The 25,386-nt window shown below is 36.5% G+C and overlaps 2 protein-coding genes across 3 annotated transcripts; one reads left to right on the top strand and one right to left on the bottom strand.

Annotated features, from left to right (window-relative positions):
• The first annotated feature begins 13,309 nt into the window (after positions 1 to 13,309).
• LOC112802115 (uncharacterized) lies at positions 13,310 to 16,787 on the top strand. The gene is made up of 9 exons (XM_025845166.2): positions 13,310 to 13,537; positions 13,614 to 13,670; positions 14,191 to 14,288; positions 14,665 to 14,734; positions 15,025 to 15,073; positions 15,723 to 15,811; positions 15,891 to 15,938; positions 16,146 to 16,205; positions 16,468 to 16,787. Exons 1-9 carry the CDS (start codon positions 13,478 to 13,480, stop codon positions 16,567 to 16,569), a joined length of 633 nt encoding a protein of 210 aa, XP_025700951.1. The 5' UTR covers positions 13,310 to 13,477; the 3' UTR covers positions 16,570 to 16,787.
• Positions 16,788 to 17,156: 369 nt separating this feature from the next.
• Positions 17,157 to 24,413, bottom strand: LOC112802114 (polyprotein of EF-Ts, chloroplastic). 2 transcript variants are annotated; one of them, XM_025845164.3, is made up of 7 exons: positions 24,199 to 24,399; positions 21,745 to 23,184; positions 21,448 to 21,660; positions 20,823 to 21,026; positions 20,090 to 20,272; positions 18,874 to 19,585; positions 17,157 to 18,134 (listed from the first exon to the last, which is right to left on the bottom strand). In XM_025845164.3, the coding sequence occupies exons 2-7, from the start codon at positions 23,123 to 23,125 to the stop codon at positions 17,495 to 17,497; spliced, it is 3,333 nt and encodes a 1,110-aa protein (XP_025700949.1). In that variant the 5' UTR covers positions 23,126 to 23,184; positions 24,199 to 24,399; the 3' UTR covers positions 17,157 to 17,494. The 2 variants fall into 2 exon arrangements, with proteins under 2 accessions (XP_025700949.1, XP_025700948.1); XM_025845163.3 differs by having other exon boundaries at positions 21,448 to 23,184; positions 24,199 to 24,413.
• Between the last annotated feature and the right edge of the window lie 973 nt (positions 24,414 to 25,386).

The raw sequence follows: 25,386 nt of genomic DNA, 5'->3' as shown, positions 1-25,386 counted from the left end.
TCTTGAGGGATTTTCAGAGGTTCTATTATCTTCTCTGATTCCTCCAAATCAGGCTGAACATCTTTAAAGATATCCTCCAGTTCTGATTCGAGACTCTCAGCCATATTGACCTCTCTTACCAGAGAATCAATAAGATCAACACTCATGCAGTCATTTGGGGTGTCTGGATGTTGCATGGCTTTAACAACATTCAACTTGAACTCCTCCTCATTGACTCTTAAGGTCACTTCCCCTTTTTGGACATCAATGAGGGTTCGGCCAGTTGCTAGGAAAGGTCTTCCTAGAATGAGAGTTGCACTCTTGTGCTCCTCCATTTCCAGCACCACAAAGTCAGTAGGAAAGGCAAATGGCCCAACCTTAACAATCATGTCTTCAATCACGCCTGATGGGTATTTAATGGAGCCATCAGCAAGTTGAAGACATATCCTGGTTGGTTTGATTTCTTCAGTCAAACCAAGCTTTTTGATAGTAGATGCAGGTATTAGGTTGATACTTGCCCCAAGATCGCATAAAGCTTGCTTGGTACAAACACCTTCTAATGTGCATGGTATCATAAAGCTCCCAGGATCTTTAAGCTTCTCAGGTAAGCTTTTCAGAATGACTGCACTGCATTCTTCAGTGAGGTAGACTTTTTCAGTTTCCCTCCAATCCTTCTTATGACTTAAGATCTCTTTCATGAACTTAGCATAAGAAGGTATTTGCTCAAGTGCTTCTGCAAACGGAATCTTTATTTCAAGAGTCCTGAGATAGTCTGCAAAGCGGGCAAATTGCTTATCCTGTTCCGCCTGGCGGAGTTTTTGAGGATAAGGCATTTTGGCTTTGTATTCCTCAACCTTAGTTGCTGCAGGTTTATTACCTACAGAAGTGGATTGGGAAGCCTTTTTAGAAGGATTGTTATCAGCACTTGTATGTGACTGATCACCCACTGACGTTTGAATACCAGGGGTGGAAGCTGGGGTGGCGTTAAACGCCACCTCTCTGCTTGTTTCTGGCGTTTGAACGCCAGAACCATGCTCCTTTTGGGCGTTCAGCGCCAGATCCATGCTTGTTTCTGGCGTTGAACGCCAGGAATGAACATGGTTTGGGCGTTCAGCGCCAGTTTTATCCCTTTCTGGGCTCTGCTTGTCCTCAGAGGGATTTTGAGTAGCCATTCGTTCATTTCCTGTCTTCTTGCTGCTTTGAAGTGAGGTATTTAATGTTTTCCCACTTCTTAATTGAACTGCTTGGCATTCATCTGCTATTTGTTTTGACAGTTGCTTTTCTGTCTGTTTTAATTGCACTTCCATGTTCCTGTTAGCCATTCTTGTTTCCTGTAACATTTCCTTGAATTCGGCTAGCTGCTGAGTTAGAAAGTCTAATTGCTGATTAAATTCATTAGCCTGATCCACCGGACTGAGTTCTGCAGTTACTGTTTTAGCTTCTTCTTTCATGGAAGATTCACTGTTCAAATACAGATGCTGATTTCTGGCAACTGTATCAATAAGCTCTTGAGCTTCTTCAATTGTTTTTCTCATATGTATAGATCCACCAGCTGAGTGGTCTAGAGAAATCTGAGCTTTTTCTGTAAGCCCATAGTAAAAGATGTCTAATTGCACCCATTCTGAAAACATTTCAGAGGGGTATTTTCTTAGCATCTCTCTGTATCTCTCCCATGCATCATAAAGGGATTCATTATCTCCTTGTTTGAAGCCTTGGATGCTTAGCCTTAGCTGTGTCATCCGTTTGGGAGGGAAATAGTGATTCAGGAATTTTTCTGACAGCTGTTTCCATGTTTTTATGCTGTTCTTAGGCTGGTTGTTTAACCACCTCTTAGCTTGATCTTTTACAGCAAATGGAAACAGTAGTAATCTGTAGACATCCTGATCCACTTCCTTATCATGTACTGTATCAGCAATTTGCAGAAATTGTGCCAGAAACTCTGTAGGTTCTTCATGTGGAAGACCAGAATACTGACAGTTTTGCTGCACCATGATAATGAGCTGAGGATTCAGCTCAAAGCTACTAACTCCAATGGAGGGTATACAAATACTACTCCCATATGAAGCAGTAGTGGGGTTAGCATATGACCCCAGAGTCCTCTTGGACTGATCACTCCCATTTAATTCCATAATGGAATAAAAGAGATGATATGTATGTTGCTGTTATTTGTTTTATAATAATGGAATAAATAAAAATGGAATTTGTAAAAATATTTTGAAAGTACTTTGTGAAAATTTTCGAAAAATTTGAAATTGAAATTTTGATTTTATATTAAAAATTTCGAAAAAGTAGTTTTTTAAAATTGGTTAGAAAACAAAAAAAAAAATTTTTTTGAATTTTGAATTTTATAAGGAAAGAGAAAAAAACACACAAAAGACACAAGACTTAAAATTTTTTAGATTTAATGTTCCTTATTTTCGAAAATTTTGGAGGGAAAACACCAAGGAACACCAAACTTAAAAATTTTAAGATCAAAACACAAGAAAACTCAAGAACACCTTGAAGATTCACAAGAACACCAAGAACATAAGAAAGAACACCAAACTTAAAATTTTTAGAAAATCAAGACAAGTTTTCGAAAATTAAAGAAAGATTAACAAGAAAACACCAAACTTAGAGTTTGGCACAAGATTAAATAAAGAAAAATTATTTTTGAAAAAGATTGTCAAAAGTACTGGTGCTTCCTTATCAAGAATATATGCCAATGCTTTAGCCAATTGGGAATAGATATGACACTTGATGCAGATGTTCTTGAAAAGAAACTATCCTATCAAAATTTAATGACTCTATAACAATAAAAATAAAAATAAATTATTCCTAATCTAAGAAATAAAATAAACCTTCAATTGTCCAAACGCAATAATCCCCGGCAACGGCGCCAAAAACTTGGTGCACGAAATTGTGTGGCCAATATTAATGGACTATTTAACAGTTTCGCACAACTAACCAGCAAGTGTACTGGGTCGTCCAAGTAATACCTTACGTGAGTAAGGGTCGAATCCACAGAGATTATTGGTTTGAAGCAATCAATATTTATTTTATTAATCTCAGTTAGGATGTTAACAAGGTTATTTGGATTAAAAGTGAAATTACTGGATTTGATAAAAGAGGGAACAATGTTACTTTGATTTGCAGTACTGGGGAATATGTTGGAGTTTTGGAGATGCTTTGTCCTCTGACTTCAACTCTTCCTTGAGATCCTCTTCTCACACGCAGGTTCCTTCCATGGCAAGCTCTATGTAGGGTGTCACCGTTGTCAGTGGCTACTTCCCATCCTCGCAGTGAAAACTATGCTCACGCACTCTGTCACAGTACGGCTAATCACCGGTTGGTTCCCGCTCCTACTGGAATAGAATCACTCTTTTGCGTCTGTCACTAACGCCCAGCAGGTTAAAGTTTGAAGCACGTCACAGTCATTCAATCCCGGAATCCTACTCGGAATACCACAGACAAGGTTTAGACTTTCCGGATTCTCATGAATGCTGCCATCAATCCGGCTTATACCACGAAGATTCTGTTGGGGAATCTAAGAGATATTCATTCAATCTGATGTAGAACGGAGGTGGTTGTCAGGCACACGTTCATGGGTTGAGGAAGGTGATGAGTGTCACGGATCATCACCTTCTCCACAGTTAAGTGCGAATAAACATCTTAGATAAGAACAAGCGTGTTTGAATGGAAAACAAAGGAATTGTATTAAATCATCGAGACGCTGCAGAGCTCCTCACCCCCAACAATGGAGTTTAGAGACTCATGCCGTCACAAAGTATGTAATTCAGATCTGAAAATGTCATGAGGTACAAGAAATGTCTGTAAAAGTTGTTTAAATAGTAAACTAGTACCCTAGGTTTACAGAAAATGAATAAACAAAGATAATTGGTGCAGAAATCCACTTCTGGGGCCCACTTGGTGTGTGCTGGGGCTGAGACTAAAGCTTTCCACGTGTGGAGGCCCTTCTTGGCGTCAAACTTCAGGTTATGACGTGTTTTGGGCGTTCAACTCCGGATAATGACGTTTTTCTGGCGTTTAACTCCAGACAGCAGCATGAACTTGGCGTTTAACGCCAAGTTACGTCGTCTATCCTCGCGCAAAGTATGGACTATTATATATTGCTGGAAAGCCCTGGATGTCTACTTTCTAACGCCGTTAAGAGCGCGCCAATTGGACTCCTGTAGCTCCAAAAAATCCATTTCGAGTGCAGGGAGGTCAGGATCCAACAGCATCAGCAGTCCTTTTTCAGCCTAAGTCAGATTTTTGCTCAGCTCCCTCAATTTCAGCCAGAAAATACCTGAAATCACAGAAAAACACACAAACTCATAGTAAAGTCCAGAAATATGATTTTTGCCTAAAAACTAATAATATTCTACTGAAAATTAACTGAAACATGCTAAAATCTACATGAAATTACCCCCAAAAAGCGTATAAAATATCCGCTCATCATGGATCCAGTGAAGCCAAGTGGTCCCCACGTTACAAGACGCGAAGTAGTTAGTTAATTCTGATTTAAATTCAAATTTGATTTTAAATCTTATTTTTAGGAAAAGATATTATTTTTAGATATTAGATTTTAAATTAATTAGGATTAGTTATAAAAAGGGGAGACTTCTCTTCTATTAGGTACAGTCCATTAGGGGGATTCCATAAGGGAATTCTATACAAATTTACATCTCACATTCCATGAGCAACTAATCCTCCATTGTTAAGGTTAGGAGCTCTGTCTATTTTCATAGATTGATTCGTTTGATCTTTTTAATTTAATTCATGTCTTGATTTATATTTCAATAATTGTTTTCGTTCTTTATTTTATGAATATGGGTAGAACGGAAGTATGACCCATGTTCTAATTGAGTTCTTGTAAAACTTGGAAAAGCTCTTTACTTGAACAATAGTTTGAAAACATATTATACTGAATTTTTAATTGTTTGTATTTAATGGGATATGTGACATATAATCCCTTTATTTGTGGATAATTAGGATTCTTTTGGCATATAAACTAGAAATTGATCATCACCCTCTAATTGGAATTAATTGACCAATGAATTGGCAGTTAATGAATTTTAGAGGAGACTAGGAAGGTCTAAGGAATTAGGGCCTAGTCACATAGAGTTTGCCATGAAATTAAATCTTGCATGATTAAATTAATTAGTAATAAAAGTTAATCCCGAAAAATAGATAACTCTAAAACCTTAACTATCTTCTCATTATATTATTCCCAACTTATTTATTTGTCTGTGTTTAATGCTCTTTGAATACCAAAATACTCTTTTCTGCTTGCCTAACTAATCCTATCAAACGCTATTGTTGCTTGATCCATCAATCCTCGTGGGATCGACCCTTACTCACGTAAGGTATTACTTGGTACGACCCGGTGCACTTGCCGGTTAGTAGTGTGGGTTGTAAAATACCACATCAAGTTTTTGACGCCGTTGCCGGGGATTGATTGTGATTAACAACTATTAGTTGTTTGATTGCTTAAATTAGGCGTTTTATTTTTTTATTTTATTAAAATTTTCAATATATATATATATATTCTCTTATTTTACGTGAACTCCCCCCTTCCCTGTTTCGTTTTGATTTTTTTAATTAAATTTTAAATTTTTGAAAAAAAATTAATTAAATAAATAAATAGCACCAATATTTTTTAATTGCTGAAATTAAGTTTGGTGTCCCCTTGGCTATTGAGTTTAAATCTTCTTTATGCTCTTTCTTCTTTGCTTGCTTGTCAACCACATGGTGCGTTTAATCCTGTTTGGTGTTTTGTGCTGAGGAAAAATAATGGAGAGAGATCACGTGGATTACTACGCACACCCAAGTAGTGATTCATATTATTGTGGATGGAGGAACTATCAGAATTTTGGTTGGCAAAGTCAAAACCAAAGAAACTTCAATGCCCCATGTTCCAACTACCAAGAACCATCATCTTTCTACCCATATCAAGAGGCACCATCAGATATTGAGGCTTCTCAGAAGGAGGGTGTTATGGAAGTAGAAATTCTTAATGCTATTCTTGTCCAGAACAAGCTTATGAATCAGCAAGTAAATCTACTTACTCAACAGATGGGTGGCATGCAAGTCCCAGCTATCAACACTTAAAATCTTTTTCAAGAGGCAAACTCTAAATCCCAAGAAGATCCTAATTGAGAGATGATGATGAGTTTTATGCAGGAAACCAAAACCTCCTTTAGAAACTTGGAAGTGCAAATGGGCCAAATGAGTAAGCAATTACTTGAGAGGTCTGCAAGTACATTTTCAAGTGATATAGTGGTGAACCCAAGAGAAGACTACACGGTTATTCAGTTGAGCAGTGGTAAAGTAGCTGGCTCTGAGACCAAGGTCAATGAAGAGTTAGTTAAAAAAGAAAGCCACCAAGAGGAAGAGGCTGAAATTGAGGAAGCTTGCAAAGAGGTGGAAGAATTCAAAGAAGAGCACATGGGAATGGAGCTTGTATGACCTCTCCCAAAGCCATCACTATCCAATACAACATTCAAGTGGGTAAAATTTCTATCCTTAATCCTTACTTTCCCACTTGAATATGGGCTACTAGAGACGGTGGTCAACTTAGAGCTCTTTGTGGCATTAAGAGTAAGAGGAAGATGGTTAGTGGCAAGGGATGTCAAGCAAGGTTCAATACGGTTGCATGCTCCAAATTGAAGTGCAAGGTTTGGTGTAGAGCTCACTTGAAAGGGTCTAGAAGGTTGTTTGGATGTCTCTGTGAGAATTCAGATTGCTTGCCACCCGGTGGGAACAATGGCGATACACAAGAAGACGGGTGTAAAAGCAAGGTTTGGGACCCTGGAATTCATTCCTACAATCAACACCCTTTGGGCCTTGTCACTTGCTTCAACTTTCTCAAAGGCGTTATGCGCCTAGTTTGGGATCCCGGTAGCCATTGGAATTACAAACATTGGTGGAGATTCCTGGATCAATACAAGCATAAGCCACCATGACAAGGAGCTCACCACATGTCCAACTTAAGGACTTTAACTAAAAGTGCTTGGTGGGAGACAACCCACCGTGGTATGATCGTTTCTTTTCATTCTTAGTTATTTTCGTAGTAGTAGTAGTTTTCCTAGTTATTTGATTCTATTGAGTTCTTACTAATTTTATGATCTTGCAGCTATGCTATTCCAGGAACCGAACACCTCAGGTTCTAATTCAAAAAAAAAAAAAGAGGAGGCACAAGACGCGCAAGCGTCATTGACGCGAACGCGTCAATCATGTGTGTGTACAAAATGAAAATTAACAGAGAGTTGCGCAGGAGTGGCGCCAGAATAAAGCCTTTCGCACAAATGATCCTACGCGTTTGCGTGCCCCACGCGATCGCGTCATTTGTGATTTTCGCCATTCACGCGGGCGCATCACCGACGCGAACGCGTGACCTGCCAATTCAACGTAAAAGAGTGTTTGGGCAGAGAGTTGTGCTGGCTTGGGGCAAGAAGTGTGCTAAAAGCATAAATTTAGTCACGCGGACGCGTGACTGACGCGTTCGCGTCAGTCGCACATATGGCCATCCACGCGAGCACGTGTATGACGCGAATGCGTCGTATGAAAAATTGGTTCCCAAGCCATGCGAACAGAAAGTCGCGTGGGCGCGCGGCTGGCTTCGCGCGAGTCGCACAATATCCAGGGCACGCGGACGCGTGCCTGACGCTAACGCGTCATTATGAAGAATGCGCGACGTACGCGATCGCGTGCCGTACGCGAACGCGTCGCTTGCGCTGCCCAGTTTTATTTTTCTCTCTCTCTCAACCCTTATTCTCTCTTATTCTTTTAACCTCTTCTTTTTCTTTCTTCATAATAATTTATCTCTTTCTGTTTTCAGTTCTTCTTTGCTTGAGGACAAGCAAAACTTTAAGTTTGGTGTTGACGCTTCGCTTAGAAGTTTTCTGTCTATTCCTATGGCACCAAAAGGGAGGCGAATCATCTTCACTGAGGAGCACAACCTGAAGAATAAAGCGACCGCTAGGATAACTAAGGTGGTTGAGTTCCTTTCATTTTTATTCCTCCCCTCTTTTTCTATGTTACGTTCCGATTTTCTGCTATTTTTGCTTTGTTTGTTGCATGATCCTTTATTAGTAAGAATTTTAGGACTAGTTTAGTTTTCTTTTTTTTTATATGCTGAAAAGATGTTTTATGTACCACTCACTAAACTTGAATCCTAAAAGAAAAGAAAAAGAAGTTATGTATTGCATGAGAAATTGAGTTAATTTTAAGAATAGTCTGATTTACATAAATGTGGTGGTATTAATTGTAATTTTTGAATGCATGATATAAACAGTGCATATTTGAATTTGAATCAAGGAATGTTGATGTATAAGGAACATGAATTTAGAGAATTATTATGACTTCTCTGAAATAAACAAAAATTTAATCCTTGAAGCAAAAGAAACAGCAAAAGAAAAAAAATATAATAAATAAATAAATAATAATAAAAGCAAGGTCCAAGGCTCTGAGCATCAATGACTAGGGAGGTCAGACATGATTAAAAGCTCAAAGAGTTGTTTCCCTAGTCATATGCTTGTGGTGTGACTGTGTCAAGTAATCCTTGAGACAAAACACTTAGAGTCGAGACCAAGTGCGTTTAATAGAGTATGCCAGAGGCTTTGAGCACCACTGTCTGGGAGTAACTGAAAGAAAAATCAGAACTCAAAGGGAGTTCTCCAGTTAAGTGCTTGTGGTGTTTCTGTGTCAAGTAACTCTTGAGACAAAACATTTAAAGTCACAGCTAGGCTCAAGGTGCAAAGCATCAAAGAAAAATAAATTAAAGTAAATGTTGCTGTGTTCAAGGATTAAACTGAAATGTAAAGATCAGAAAATTCATAATATTATCCGGATTCTAATTTCGAATGACAATAACATTCTTGATTCAAAGGAGAGTGAGATGCCAAACCTATTCAGGATTATAGTTATAAATCCCACTATAAAAAGAGACATGAGCTTAATCGAACTCTCATTCTCATGCAAATTCACATCCTAAGCTTACATTAGTTTTGGTTGCTTGAGGACAAGCAACAGTTTAAGTTTGGTGTTGTGATGCGTGAGCATCTTGTCTATCTTTTTCTAGTGAATTTGCATATAATTTGTTGAGTTTAATTAAGAATTAATTATATTTTAGCCACTATGGATGCTATTTTGAGTTTTGTGCAATTTTATTATTTTAGGTAGCATTCGATGGATTTGATGAAGTTTCTGCAGAGAAAGAGAAGAAACCAAAGAGATAACCAGCGAGGATCGACGCGGACGCATGACTCACGCGACCGCGCGGAATGGAGAAATCGCAATGACGCGATCGCATGCCTGACGCGAACGCGTGGACTGGAATATGCACAAATGACGCGAATGCGTGGACGACACGGACGCGTCACATGCGCCACATGCAGAAACACAGAAAACGCTGAGGGGTGATTTCTGGGTCCCATTTTAGCACCCAAGTTAGGCGTGGATCCAGTGAAGCCAAGTGGTCCCCACGTTACAAGACGCGGAGTAGTTAGTTAATTCTGATTTAAATTCAAATTTGATTTTAAATCTTATTTTTAGGAAAAGATATTATTTTTAGATATTAGATTTTAAATTAATTAGGATTAGTTATAAAAAGGGGAGACTTCTCTTCTATTAGGTACAGTCCATTAGGGGATTCTATTAGGGAATTCTATACAAATTTACATCTCACATTCCATGAGCAACTAATCCTCCATTGTTAAGGTTAAGAGCTCTATCTATTTTCATGGATTGATTCGTTTGATCGTTTTAATTTAATTCATGTCTTGATTTATATTTCTATAATTGTTTTCGTTCTTTATTTTATGAATATGGGTGGAACGGAAGTATGACCCATGTTCTAATTGAGTTCTTGTAAAACTTGAAAAAGCTCTTTACTTGAACAATAGCTTGAAAACATATTATACTGAATTTTTAATTGTTTGTATTTAACGGGATATGTGACATATAATCCCTTTATTTGTGGATAATTAGGATTCTTTTGGCATATAAACTAGAAATTGATCATCACCCTCTAATTGGAATTAATTGACCAAGGAATTGGCAGTTAATGAATTTTAGAGGAGACTAGGAAGGTCTAAGGATTTAGGGCCTAGTCACATAGAGTTTGCCATGAAATTAAATCTTGCATGATTAAATTAATTAGTAACAAAAGTTAATCCGAAGAAATAGATAACTCTGAAACCTTAACTATCTTCTCATTATATTATTCCCAACTTATTTATTTGTCTGTGTTTAATGCTCTTTGAATACCAAAACACTCTTTTCTGCTTGCCTAACTAATCCTATCAAACGCTATTGTTGCTTGATCCATCAATTCTCGTGGGATCGACCCTTACTCACTAAGGTATTACTTGGTATGACCCGGTGCACTTGCCGGTTAATAGTGTGGGTTGTAAAATACCACATCAATTGGGCCCAAAATGAGCTACAAATCGCTAGCCACGATTTCACTTTAGTGAATCACGATGCTCCATCGGTGTGCACACGTATAGTGAGCATGCGCATCTCTAGACGTCAGGCAACTATTGTAAATTTTATATCATTTTGAAGCCCCGGATGTTAGCTTTCCAACGGAACTGGAACCATCTCATTTGGACCTATGTAGCTCAAGTTATGGTCGTTTGAGTGCTAAGAGGTCAGGCTTGACAGCTTTACGGTTCCTTCATTTCTTCATGAGTTCTCCCACTTTGTATGCTTTTCTCCTCACTTCTTCCATCCAATACTTGCCTTATGAACTTGAAATTACTCAACAAACATATCAAGGCATCGAATGGGATTAAAGTGAATTAAAATCACCAATTTTAGGGCTTAAAAAGCATGTTTTCAATTTAAGCACAAATCAAGGGAGAATTGCAAAATCATGCTATTTCATTGAATAAATGTGAGAAAAGGTGATAAAATTCCCCAAAATAAGCATAAGATAAACCACAAAATTGGAGTTTATCATGGTCCGGATGGCGTGTCCCGCGGTGTTTTGCGGCGGTGTGATGGACGAATACCTGTGGTGGAGGAGCTAGAAAAAGGGAGAGTTGATGCTTGATGTGAAGGCTCACACTTGAGGGGGAGATTGTTAATGTTGCAAGTGTGAGGAGTGTTGAAGTTAGTCCCATATCAAAGAAAGCATGGAAGAGTGAGGAGTTTATAAGATGAGAGACCCATTTACTTGACACCTTAAGGTTTTGAGTTGGATGTGGTGTCTTCTCTCATCTTATGTTATCTCGCTTGATTCCTCCCCGAAATCTCTTTGGTGGTCGAGAGCTCTCCACGGTTGGCTCAACAAGTGGTTCAATTTAGTGGAAGAAAAGTTTGTTAAAATTTGTTATTGTTAATTGACATATGTTCGCCTGGGTTCTTGTGAATGATGAGTCCTTTATTCTCTTATTTTTAAGGCTATATAAGACTCAGCCTATCTTTAATTCACATATACAATTTTATAATCTCAAATTCTCTTCTCAAATTTTCTCTTTCTAGTTCTCTAATTCTTTGCTCAAATTAAGATTCAGACAATTATATATGGATATGAGTCTTCACCCTAAAATATACATCTTATAAGTAAAAAGAAAAAAAATCGTCATTTTCTCTCAATCTATTATTTTTATTTACAAAGATAATATTAAAATATATTTGACTAAATATATATATTTAATTGAACTACCCAGCAGATGACATGAAGATTTCTTTGTGCAAGTAGCCACTATTATTTTGATCTAAGAATAAAATTTCTAATATTGAGACTACCATTATAATTGCCTCTAACTCTTCCAGCATTTTCAAGAATACTGGCGAAAAGGAGTAACAAAAGTGTCAATGTCGCTATCTTCACTTTCAGATGGACATGACATTCGAAGAGTCTGAAGGATATTATTAGCACAATGAGGGCAACAAGTAGGATTCCTTGTTCTAACGATTTCATCATACATATAAAACAATGCATGAGCAGGGTGCAGGTGAGGCCCATCACCATCGTCACACGATTTGGCTTTGATCCTTTTGACTTGCATAGAGAGTCCTACGTCTTTTCCATTCTCCAAATTAGCATAATAATGTGTCACACTAAACATGTAAGGCTTAGTCTTTTCACCCTTGCTCCTTCTCCTCCCCTCCGTAACAAGCATAAATCTCATTCTCCCAAGAGAATGTAAAAAAATGTATGTCGTCGTATCTCCACCCCATGCATTATTTACAACATTCCAGATCTCATACTCGTGGTAATCAAGGAAACTGAGCCCGCGTGGCAGCGGCCTACGACAAATTTCGTATGATACCCTAAGAAGACCTTCATCGTCTCTATTCAATTTCACAGTAATATTGAAATGCAAGTCTGACAGATTTTGGTCATCAGAGAAAGGAAAATCGTCGGTTGAGATACGCAAATCATCGAAATTTACAGAATCATTACTATTACTATTTGTCCTTTTTATGACCTCCTCTAGAGTAAAGTAACAGGTTGTTTTTTGTCCCTTATATGACATATTCCATGGCGTCTTTTTTCCTGCGAACTGAATGGTAGCGGAGTCTGCTAGTACCACACTGTAAGGTTCATTTCCATTGTAGTTGTTGGGACGGAGACTGCTGATAGGACTGTTACCCATAATTAATAACTAACTCATTTTTCTTCTAATGACCTATATGCACGCTTTGCTTTCATTGCATGCCAAATTCAATTACAGGTGCAATGCAAATTAAATAGGTTGCATATATTGGGTTTAGAACTTACAGGGAAGCAAATAGCGGTATTCTAACGCAATATCATTTTGCTGGCATCTAATTCCTCCTCTATCTCATTTCTCATTCTTTATTTCCTTTATTCGATTCATCATCACTAATATAGGCTAGCATTATCTTATATTCTTATCCGTATCTTATTCTAAAATGTGTATCCATATTTCATAGTCAGTCAAGGAAGAGAGATTCTTTCATCCTCTATATAGTACAAAATTCTCACTCCTTTATTTTAGTTATATGTATCTTCTCTCTTGTCAAAACCAATTTTTTTAACAAATTTGGATTGGTCTACGGTTAGTTCATTAGTTAGTTTACGATTTTGCTATGTGTATATCAAAATCAATTATCAGTATAAAATATATGTTAAAATATAAATATACATTGAAAATAAATTAAATCACACGTATTTATATACAAATACATCAGTGACTAATTTTAGTTTATAAATAATAATTTTATGAGTTGGAAGATATTGTGGAGACAAAAAATATTATTTTCTTTAGGTCATGAATACCAAAAATATCAAGATTTTTCGGGTGCAACTCTTATCAGCCCGGATATTTGGGCCAATTAAATGGGCTCTATTGGGTCACAAAAACCCTTTGTTGTAAAGAGAGGAAACAATTAACCAAAATAAAAAAGGAAACAAAGTTTGCGACCATCAGCGAGCTGCAACAAAAAGAAAAATCTAACTCCTCGCCTTTCCCTGTACAAAAAAAAAAAAAAACTCCTTGCCTTTCATCGCCGTCGCCGGCAAAATTCGTCGGAAATTATGAAGCTGAAGCAGTTGGAAGGCCTCCTCGGTGGTCTTGACCAGTTCCCAAACCCCAAGGTTTCTCTCTTTCTCACTTTCGTAGTAACTAACTTCTTTTTCTGAATCACACTTTTCTGTGTTTGTGTGATGAAAGGTGGAGCTTGAACAGTACCCAACGGGACCCCATATAGCTTCTCGAATGCTCTTCACGGTATTCCCCTCCTTCCAATCTCGTTGTCTTTTTTTTTTAACTATTAGTAATATTATTTATTCATTTTCTTCTGCCATGTTTGGTACTGAACTTTGGTTCTTCCTTCTCCCTTATCTGTTTGTGTACGTTAAAGGTTCGTACTTTACTCATTAAAGATGTCTTTTATATATGTAATTTGCTTGTTTGTGGTGGAAGTTGACCACACCCCATTTTTATGCTACATTTCAAATACTTGAATTACATTTGATGTGGTTATTAATATATGGTTAAGGTTTGTAGTAGCATCTTGAATTATTTGAGTGATTTTCTTTGTGCATTATTGATGCTCCTCGGATAAGTTCTATTACTGGCAGTAGGGATTGATAGGGAGGGTATTGGAGTAAATTAATCAGTGTAATGGTGTGTGAGTGTAGACGTGTAGTTTGTGAACTTGAATAAGGTTTCTAAATGTAAATTAGTAAAATATTCTGTTTTTTTCCGTGGCTGAAATCTTGTTTGCTTTATAATCCATGTGAATCAGGCAGAAAATTCTTTTGAGGACATAAGTAACAAAGTAGTGGCTGACTTCGGATGTGGTTGCGGTACGTTAGGTGTTGCAGCTGCTCTTTTGAGTGCAGAGTGAGTTGAATCCTTTCTCCGTTACTTTTGCAGGATCGTTTACCGGATTGTCTTATTTTAGTTTGTCATTCACTTCATGGTATTATGCTGTCTAAACTTGAGTGACATTAGAAACAAATTTGTTATAGTTAACTCTAAACTTGTGTACTACTAGTATTGTATAGAACGAATCTATGGTTTCCAAGTCTGGAACTGTTCAGTGTTTCATGCACATGGTCACATAGCAGTTGTTTGTAGGTAATCAAATAATAAATTCTGAAATTCAAAATCATGTTTGACAAATGACAATGGCTTACAAAATACGTATTTTCGTTTTCTAACATCAATCCTGTATTACATATCTAATATTCTCTTGATTTGTGTTAGCATTGATCAGACATGTTCTCAGCATTGACATTGATCCAAAATCTCTTGAAATAGCATCTCTTAATGCTGAGGAACTTGAGGTATTTTATATCTCTGTCGAATATTATTCTAAATGATTACAAAGGTTGCACATTATCCGAGTCTCTTGTTTGAATTAAACAATAAGATTTGGTGTATTTTGAATATTGTACATCAAAGCAAAGTGTCTTGAATGAATAAAGCTTGGGATACTGTTATAATAGAAAAAGATGAAATAAAAGTTGGTCAATTATATGCTGTAGATGCAATAAATGGAATTTTTCAATAATTATTTAAAGGTTGGTTATTAATAATTCATACACCATTCTTTTTTATTTAATTAAAACTTCAGGTGGATATGGATTTTATTCAGTCTAATGTCATGGACTTGAGGTGGAGAGGTAACTTTCCGTTCATTCCATCCCATTTTATGAGTTCATGTATTGAACAATAACCTTTGTTATAGAAAATGTTTAAAAATTGGATTCGTATCTTAATGGATTTATAAGATTGAGTTCTATGTCATAAGCCACCAGTTGATTTCAGGAAGCACAAGTTTAGAAGTAAAATATGGAATCTTGCATTTGTTGAATGGCGATATTTGGGGCCAAGTTGTTTTCTTTGTAGGGAAATTAGTCTATGTTTGAACTCTTGTGGTTTTGCAGTACTGCCTTATCACTTTTAATTATGTGGACTAAAAATGATTTTCATCGTCAATCTTGACACTTCATTGGCATTTTGGAGCAACAACAGTCTGAATCGAAGCCTTGTTGCCTGGTGCAATTTGCTGCACTTCTCTCCTTTCTTTTCTGGATTTTTGTTCTTAGATGGATATGGAAAATTGATTCTTGTTATGTCTCCATGATTTCCAGTTGAGAGTGTAATAGTTCAAACAACATTGCTGAATTAGTTCTTAGCTTCTTATTTATATGGTAACATAAAAGTTTTTAAGGGTATTCATGGTATAACTTGTAGGCATTATATGCTATTTGAAGTATTTCATTTAGTGTAACTAACAGGTTTATACGATTTTCTTGGTCCATACTCTAGGCCAAATTGTTGATACAGTTATCATGAATCCTCCTTTTGGAACTCGGAAAAAGGGCGCAGATTTGGACTTTCTCAATGTTGCTTTGAAGGTATTTTACTCTATAAACATAAATATATAATTGATGGGTATTTTAATTTACCATGTTGCAAATATTACTACTTTGTCAGGTTGCTTCTCAAGCTGTTTATTCATTGCATAAGCGTTCCACAAGAGAGGTATGTTTTCTGAATCTTAAATACTAGTCTTGTTATTAGTAATTGAGTTCTGCGAGCCTTGTCAGATCGATATTGAAGAAGTCTCTGATCTTCCCATTCCAAAAAGATGTCATTAGCATTTTTTTTCCTGATCCTTTGCATTAACACATTTTATCCTTTTTCCGACCTTCTATTGATACCATGGGTTCAATTTTTATCTAACCGCAGCATGTGAAACGAACAGCTTTAAGAGATTTCAACGCTAGCAATGCCGAAGTTCTATGTGAGGTGAGGGAGGTTACTGTGTATTAGATGTTTAAGTCATAATAATATTTGATTTTTTCTCTCCAAATTGACCTTGTTTTTTATCGAAATTGTTTGTGTAAATTGTTGTCTCTTAAAAAATATGGGGACCAATATCAAGACTTAGGTCACCTAAACAACCTGATTCTTTCATATATTTTCTTGTTCCAGTGATTCATGGAGTAGCCATAATTATGGACCTGCATCTTGTAAGCTGTAACTGATTTTCCCCCCTTTGCTTTGACAGCTTCGATATGATCTGCCGAAGCTATACAAATTTCATAAGAAGAAAGAGGTAGACATTGCCGTTGACCTCTGGCGTTTTGTACCAGGAAAGCATCAAAGCTAAAAGGCATTTGGCACAGACAAGTATGATTAAAGGAGAAACTTTGTTGTTGTTGTTGTTTTTTTATTTTATTTTCTCAGTTTAAAATGCTCTTGCACATTAAGTAATGATTCCTTTATACTTGTGCGTATATGTGAATTCAATAGTTGAGGAAGGATCCTCTTGTCATGAAATCAAATGACTTTATGAATCTATAAAGTGTGGGGATTTCTTATTGAAAATACTTGAATCAGGGCAATATTCTAATTTTGTGTGCTTAATTATCAGTGCTATGTTATCCATGACAAGAAAAGTAACTCTGGTTGAACTTGTTTTACTTTCATTGTGTAGATTCCAGTAAATAATCCAAATGTGATTAATTTCACTCTTGGCCTTACATACCTCATTTTAGAAAACAAGGTAGCTATCCTTTTCAAAGTTTTTGACAAAATGCATGGTTGAAAACCAGACCGAACTAGCTGATTTGATTGGGTTAACTGAGTCAGACTGAAATAATAAAACACGAAATTATTTTATAAAATAATTGTATATATTTCATATATATAGATTATTTTATTATATCCATTGAACCTATAGTTCTACCCATTCAATTTTCAAAACCTTGATAAAATGGTCATTAACATTACAAGTATGGATTATGAACTATTGAATATCAGACAGTATTGAAACTGATGATTCAAAATTGAGAAATGCATCAACTAGTTCATATTTTCAGCTTACAAACTCATAATTAACAAAATATATGGTCCTCGTGTATCTCAATGTAGATACAGATCAGTAAAAAGAAAATTGTGTCCATGCCGATTGCACATTTGGTTATTATGAATAAACAAATTTGCTCTCTTCAAAATTTGTTTCACCCTGATGCAAACCAAGCTTCACATGCTATTGTAAATTGCTACATTGCTTTATGGCACTTCTCTTCATTCTATGCCTCTGGTTCTGGTTTTGTTTCATTTTCAGCACTCTCCCCAAGAGTGAACTTAACAAAACGTCTTACTTTAATGTTCTCTCCAATGGAAGCTACACTTTGCTTCACCAAGTCCTTCACCAAGACACTGTCATCCTTAATAAAAGGCTGCTCCAGAAGCGCGAGCTCCCCAAGCCTCTTCGTAACCCTTCCCTCGACGATTTTCTCTCTGATGTTCTCTGGTTTTGAAGCTAGGTCCTCTCTCTGCATCTCAATCTCCTTTTCCTTTTTCACAATTTCCTCCGGAATATCTTCAATGGATACATACTGCACCTGTGGGCAGGCCACGATTTGCATCACAAGATCATCAACCAACTCCTTGAATTTCTCACTTCTACCAACAAAGTCAGTTTCACAGTTCACTTCAACTAGTACCCCAATGCGCGAGTCGTGAATGTATGAACTGATTCTGCCTTCGGCTGCTAGCCTGCTGGATTTCTTGTCGGCTGTTGAGAGACCCTTCTTCCTGAGGTATTCTTGGGCCTTTTCAAGGTCCCCTCCGGTTTCGGCAAGAGCTTTCTTGCAGTCCATCATTCCTGCTCCAGTTTCCTCCCTTAGTTGCTTGACCAATGCAGCAGAGACTGCAACTGTTGATTGCCTGCAGCAGAATGTCAAACAATTTAGGACTTGTAAGGCATCAGTTTTCTTCTTACTTGGGATTTGGCCATGTAAACTCTAGAGTAAATATGTATAAACATTAAACAGACATGCACATATACCATCTTCGTTTAATCAAAGATAACATTAAAATGTAGGGAGAAAAATACATTCTTGAAAAACCTAATATTAAACAAAATAACCTTCAATACATATAATCCATAATACACATTTTTTTTGGCTAATTCTAAAACTTGAATCGAAGACCTCTTAGAGTATAAAACATTTACTTCTTAACTAATTTTACACTTGTTACACATTTAATTTATAAAAAGGTGCATTAAGAGGGACACTAGTGCACATTAATACACTAGTTTTCATAAAGAGAGTAACTTATATCATATGTGACTACAGAAGCGAAGAAAAACAAGTGTGTTATACTGTTGCTTCCACCCCGTTATTATTGAGCTGGATCAAGTTCCTCTAAAGTGAGGAGGTTAGTAAAGTGAGAAAGTAAGTATTTAATCACTCTTAATTAAGATAGTGCGAATCACTTTATCACTTTACTACTTCTCACTTTAGAGGATCTTTTTCTAATGTAAACCTACATTTTAGTACTTCAAAGATTTGTAGCAAAATGAGAAGCCATTAACATAATTATGCAATTTTTAGCACCATTAAGTTCAACTCAAGTAGATTCTTTCCTGAATTTAATTTGTGAAAAGTAATAAACTGCTTACTTTTGTTCAGTCTCCTTGGCTTCCACGGCAGCTGGTTGCTCTTTGGCTGGTGTAGGAGCTTCTTTTGCCGCAGTTTGTGCAGCTACTTCGGCAGCAAAATCCTGGCTTTTCTTCTCCAAACCCTCTCCGAGGTTGAACCTCACAAACCTCTTAACTTTGATGTTTTCTCCAATAGTTGCAATAGTCTGCTTGATCCAGTCCTTTACTACAAGTTTATCATTTTTAATGTAGGGCTGCTCAAGCAATGACAGCTCCTCAAGTCTTTTTCTTATACGCCCTTCAACAATCTTCGATCTTATCTGCTCTGGTCTTGACAAGAGATCATCTTTCTGCATTTCTATCTCTTTTTCTTTGTTCACAATTTCCTCAGGAACATCTTCGGTGACAAGATACTCAACTTGAGGACACGCGGCTACTTGCATGGCTATGTCATCAACCAGCTCTTTGAAAATTTCGCCTCGGGAGACAAAATCGGTCTCACAGTTTACCTCTACCAAGATACCAATTCGGCTGTCATGAATGTAAGAGCCTATTCTTCCTTCGGCGGTTACTCTGCTTGCTTTCTTTTCTGCGCTTGATAACCCCTTCTTTCGAAGATACTCTTGTGCTTTAATAATGTCCCCTCCAGTCTCGGAAAGAGCCTTTTTGCAGTCCATCATTCCAGCTCCTGTTTCTTCTCGAAGTTGCTTTACAAGTGCCGGAGATATAGTTGCTGCACTCCATAAGAAAGGGACAGGAATTTTGCTATTAGACATCCTATGTGAGAATGCGAAGCAGAACATACAAAGGCTGGAAAACCATGAAATATCAGTGTAGGATTGTTGGTCAAATTTCTGATCTATTTAATATATCAAAGTTAGCCCATTGATCAACATTGAATTGCGAAGCATGTGCATTGATTGACCTAAACTACAATAGGACCATGTTACATTATATCCAATCACAAATAGTGAAACAATGTAAAAGATGGAAAAATGAGAAGTCTAAGTATACATGTAACGCACAGCCATGATATGTCAAATTTATAGCAACCATGCAACTCTTCACCTATTATATACTTTACTATATCCGAAATGCTTTAGAATTTCAAATTTGAAATTTTGACAGTAAAAGCTAAATGCATGTACAAGCTCAAATATTTTTGTGATGTTTATGCCAATTTGACACACAAAAACATGTCGAATGCAACAGGATGCGAATAAGATGAAGTTTTAACCTTTAGTTGAGGCTTGATCTGAAGCATTAGCGCCATCTTGTCCATTAGAATTAGAAAAGGTGCTGCTTTGCTCAGATGGGATTGCAACTTCTTTATCTTCAACTTGTGCATCGATGGAAGCCTTCACAACTTCAGTGACAGGACTTTCAGGAGAGGGAACTTGATCTTTTTCTTCAGTTCCATCTGTTGAAAGAGGATTAACATTTCAAGACACACTCCCTTTTATTGTCTTTAACAAAGATACAGATAGGGGGGAAATTCTGCTTGATAAATATGCCAATATAAAATAGCTTCAGTTAGATCAAAATAACTCATTGGGATCACATTCAAAATGAAAAGAATGAATCACATGTACTGTGATTAATAGAGAGCATAAATTACGTTGACCTCCCTTGACATTATGCGATAGTGTACACAGCACCCTTCCTTGATTTGTTATGCTTACAGTTACCTCCCCATGAAAGATCAAAATCACGTTTATAGAGGAGATAAGTGTCACATAACCAAACCTCAAACAGTCTAAATCTCGAGGGAGATTAGTGCATACTTTTACAAATGGCAGGGACTCGGGTAAAATCAATATATCATATAATCTCTATGAAGAGGTTAGTTAATATATAATGTATGGAGATAAAATAAACACTAATTCCAGAGAACTTACAACCAATTTTATTAATTCATTAGACGAAAGCAAATTAGACAAGCAGGAATTGAAAAGAAATTGAATCATAACCTGTATTCGAGCTGTCCTCAGGAGACAACTCGCCATTTTGTCCAATCAAAACAGTATCAACGTCTTTGTTCTCGGGAACAGTTCCATTCTCTGTGGCAGAGATTTGCTCTTGCACATCTTCTTTAGGTTCATCAATGAGGTTTTCCACAACCTCAGTGGCAGGACTTTCAGGAGAAGGAATTTGATCACTTTCTTCTGTTCCATCTGTTTTTAATTAAATGGGGAAAAAGAAAATCCTCCACTTGTTAACTATGCTAATAATGATGAGATCAATTGTTCCAGTAACATAAAAGTATTTCATTGTGTTCACACTGAAACAACAGTGGTGGTCTAATATCATGTAATATATAAAGATAAATATAACAATTTTAATAGAAAAGAAATTGATGCATAACATTTGTTCAACATCGTCATCTATTTTGATGCAATGAAAATATTATTCAATAATTAATAAAATAAACAGAATGCTCTTGTACATGCATATGCTATAGCACAAAATATGTTTGATTTCAGTTACCATTTTGTGAGTGGGCTTACAATCAGTATTACCACATATAAATATAAGTAAGGCATAGAACTAGACATGGATTTGTTCAGCAGAGAAAGTGCACAGAATACACAGAACCTGAACTTTCTTGGAAAACTGGTGCACTTGATACATCACTGACAGTTGATGCTGAAGCAGCAACTTCTTCCTTTTCATTAGAACTTTGTGACTCTTTTTCCTCTTCTGCAAGATCAACTCCACTTTCTACAATGTTCTCATTAACAATGTCAACGGACGAGTCATCTTTTACATTGCTTTCTGTGTCATCTGCCTGGATAGCTTCATCGATAACTGTATTTGTGTTAGATAGATTCTCAGCAGTAGCCAAACTTTCGGAAGCCACCTCTGTTTCCGTCTCAGTGGTAACATCTATACCTGAAGTTGGGATTGAGACATTGCTTTCGTCATCCACAACAGCTGTTGAGGAACCATCCTGTGCACTGGCTTCTACGTCTTTCTCACTTTCAGAAACATCATCTTCAGCAAGCTTTTCTGCAGCAGGAACATCTTCTGTCAACTTACCTGCACTTTCTGGTTCAACCTGCACATCAGAAACATCTGACACAGTTTCCCCCTGCTCGACAGCTCCCTCGATTTCTTGTGGAATGCTTTTAGTTTCTGGTTCCTCAACTTCATTTTGACTTTTGTCCCTCTCATCCAAAAATGCAGCAATATCCTTATTCTTACGAAAGGCCAAAGCAAAAGGATTTGTTGCAGTGTGTGTAACCCCTTGGCCAATAAGTGAGTCTGACTCTATAACATCTTCCTCTTTCTTCATAGTCAATGTTACTTGTCCTCTATTTGTACGCAAAACACGTACGTCGACTTCTTGACCAACCTCCAGTGATGTGGTTCCCATAGCACTCCCAATTTCATCCAATTCCTCCGATATGGGTAGAAATCCTTCCTCCCCTTCAGGAAGAGATATAAAAGCACCACTCCTTGTCAAATTCTTCACTGTACCTTGCAAATCCTGCCCTTTGACGAATTTTGTGCTTTTCCTCGCAGCATCTCTCTTCTGACTTGGTTTTGGAGTGCTCCTCTTCCCAGGTTCAGGTTTATTGGTAGTATTAGTTGGTGTATCTTTACGTTGCTTACTAGGGGCAGCATTTTCACGCATAGAGAGAGAAATACGCTGAGTTTCGGAGTTCACTTCAACAAGCTTCACCTTCACTTCTTGTCCTAAAGAAACAACACTATTAACATCCTTAACGAAGCTATCACTTAACATAGAAACATGAACAAGCCCATCTGTGAAAGCCCCAAAATCAACAAAGGCACCAAATGGCTGGATAGATTTTACTTTCCCGGTAAAAGTTGCCCCGGGAATTAAATCCTCATTCTTTACCGGAGGCATCTCACTTTTCCTTGGGGGTCTTGAACGTCTGGATTTAGCTGAAGCAGGATTGGCATCAGTCTTAGAAGATGAATCTTCAGTTGTTCCAACTTCATCAGGAGGAGTTCCATCAGAAACTTCATCCGTCACAGTTGAACCTGGTTCCTCTACTACTACATCTGTTTCCGTGGCTGATATGGAAGTTCTTGATTTTTTATGAAAACTGCATCTCCTTGTGTTATGTGAAAATACTCCACTGGCAACAAATGAGGGTAAGCGATATCTCCAAGTTGATGATCCTTGTTTTACGGAACTCCTCGGCAAACTGAGCCTGGTTGAAGAATTACTCTTCCTTGTCGAAAAGGCAATTCCAGGAACTAGCGAAACATTGCCGACAGAGCATGGGATTACAGAATTCATGTTGGCTTAAATTGTAGAACTTAGTATATATATATCAAAATCTGTTCATATTGTGTTACCTTCAGAAAACATATTAAAGATGTGAATTGTCAGTATGCCTTACATCAGAAGCTATATAACAAGTATCCACTATATATGAAAATAAAATAATGACGCTTTCGGATAGAAATCATTTAATTGGTTCAGCAACCAAAATCTTACAAATGCATAATCCACAGGACATAACAATCATGAGTAGATACTAACACTGGCTACATCAAAGTTGGCATAACCCCATGGAAAACTTAACATTGCAGCGTAAGAGTTGATATTAGAAAGATGGTCAATTAACTCTTCAACCTACAAGACAAATTCTACATACAAAGACTTCAATTTCGTCTACGCTAACCCGATGAATGTGGTTAATGGTGATATAATTTTCTTTACAATATTTTATATTAAGCTTACACATGATTTATATACATCTTATCACTTCATTCAAGCATGATGCTTAGAAATGTTCAAACTCCAAGTCCAATTATTTTCTCCATCAAAGTCATTTTCGAAATAAGAAAAGCACAATTATCAACCTGGGTATTTGAAATTCCATCACAAGTCACAATGTAGCACAACAACATGATGCTAAATGACACCACATATCAAAATTACCATGAGTTAAGTACAATCTGAATTTCCACCTCACAAATTATATTCTTTTAAATTTTATGAAAAAGAAAAAGAAAGATAGGAAAGTGTAGACTGCAAATAATGCTTACAACTAAACCAAATAAATCAATAAACAAAGCTTTATTTATTATTTTCTTTTATCAATTTCATAGAGCAGCAAATCATGCAGATAATTGATGAGACCATGAAACCTCAGAGTGCTTCAGCAAAATTAGAAGCTAGAATAGTGAATTAAGCTAGAAAAAGCACCATCCTTTTTTCCAATTTGCTATAGATAGAGCTTGCAACAGTAACCGAAGTTCAATTAAGCAATGAAAACACATCACCAAAAACACCACAGTGATAAGAAACTTCACAGGCCAAACGGAAATATTAACAAGCATCAGTGTGTGAAGCAGAAACAGTACCTAAGAAGCTTCAAAGGGCCAATAAAAATTTTCACAGAAAGTTGGGTCCCTGAAGTTCAGAAACACAAGAAATTGCAAAAACGGAGTCTTTATGGTGCAACTGGGAATGGGTGTTGACGATAAAGTGGGGAAGTGGAAGGAGGGAAATGAATGGCGAGGCTTTAAATCCTTATCTTCGTGCTGAAACGATGTTCTTCTTCCTCTGTTTTGTCTTCTTCTTCCTTTTGTTCTGATCAATGGGCTTCTTCAGCTTAGAGACAGGCCCATGTATATATGGCCCATTGAGTTGGTATTTTGGGCCTTTATCGTAGTACAATTTTTTTTTTGTTAATATCGTAGCACAAAGTTAAACAGCAAATAAAATTGGGCATCAACCAACTTGGGTTACCCGACAAAAAAAAAAATCAACTTTAAGTCGATGGACTAGTCAATTCGCTCGTCCGGTTAAACAAATATCGGACGTTTAAATCCCACTCTGTATATACAAATAAGCTAGCTACAAACCAAAAAATTGAGCATCTGATTCTTCCTTTCCCATACTTAAGTTTTAGGGATTTTTTTTTCAAAAAATTAGATTGATTAATAAAAAATTATTTTTTGCATTATATCAATTGTATATTATCATATTAATAAAAATAATTAATTTTTAAATTTATTATTTAAAAAATTATCTAAACTCATGCATATGATTTAAGGACCATGTAAAATTTTTATATTGACATCAAATTAATAAAAGGGCATTTATTATACACCAATTTGTTAGAATTTTCAACAAATTGCATTCATTTGTTTAGTCTTATTAAGAATTTAAGACTAAACCCTATTATGTCTATGGAAGAACGGTATGTTATGATTATTTTTGTTGGATGAAAAAATAATGGTTTGGAATTCCATCCAATAATGGTTGTTAAGGTGGGACTCAACTGTAAGCTGATAACGGTGGTTAGGAACTTCCATAATATGCTGCCGGATTTGGTTTTGATGGAGAATAGCAGTTTTTAACGGTCATAATGTGAATCTATTAAGCTGCAATTAGTTCTGAAAATAGAATAAAATAGAATATAAAAATAAAATATAAAAACATAAAAATTAATAATTTTGTATTTTATTTAGTTATAAATTAAATAAAAAAAGAAAAAATTATAAAGATTCAATTTACCTTTTTTTTACAAAAATTTAAGAAGAAAT

The sequence above is a fragment of the Arachis hypogaea genome, chromosome 5, assembly GCF_003086295.3.
Source record: "Arachis hypogaea cultivar Tifrunner chromosome 5, arahy.Tifrunner.gnm2.J5K5, whole genome shotgun sequence".
NCBI lineage: Eukaryota > Viridiplantae > Streptophyta > Magnoliopsida > Fabales > Fabaceae > Arachis > Arachis hypogaea.
The sequence above is the reverse complement of the archived record's forward strand: the minus strand, read 5'-3'. Positions and strand labels throughout refer to the sequence as shown.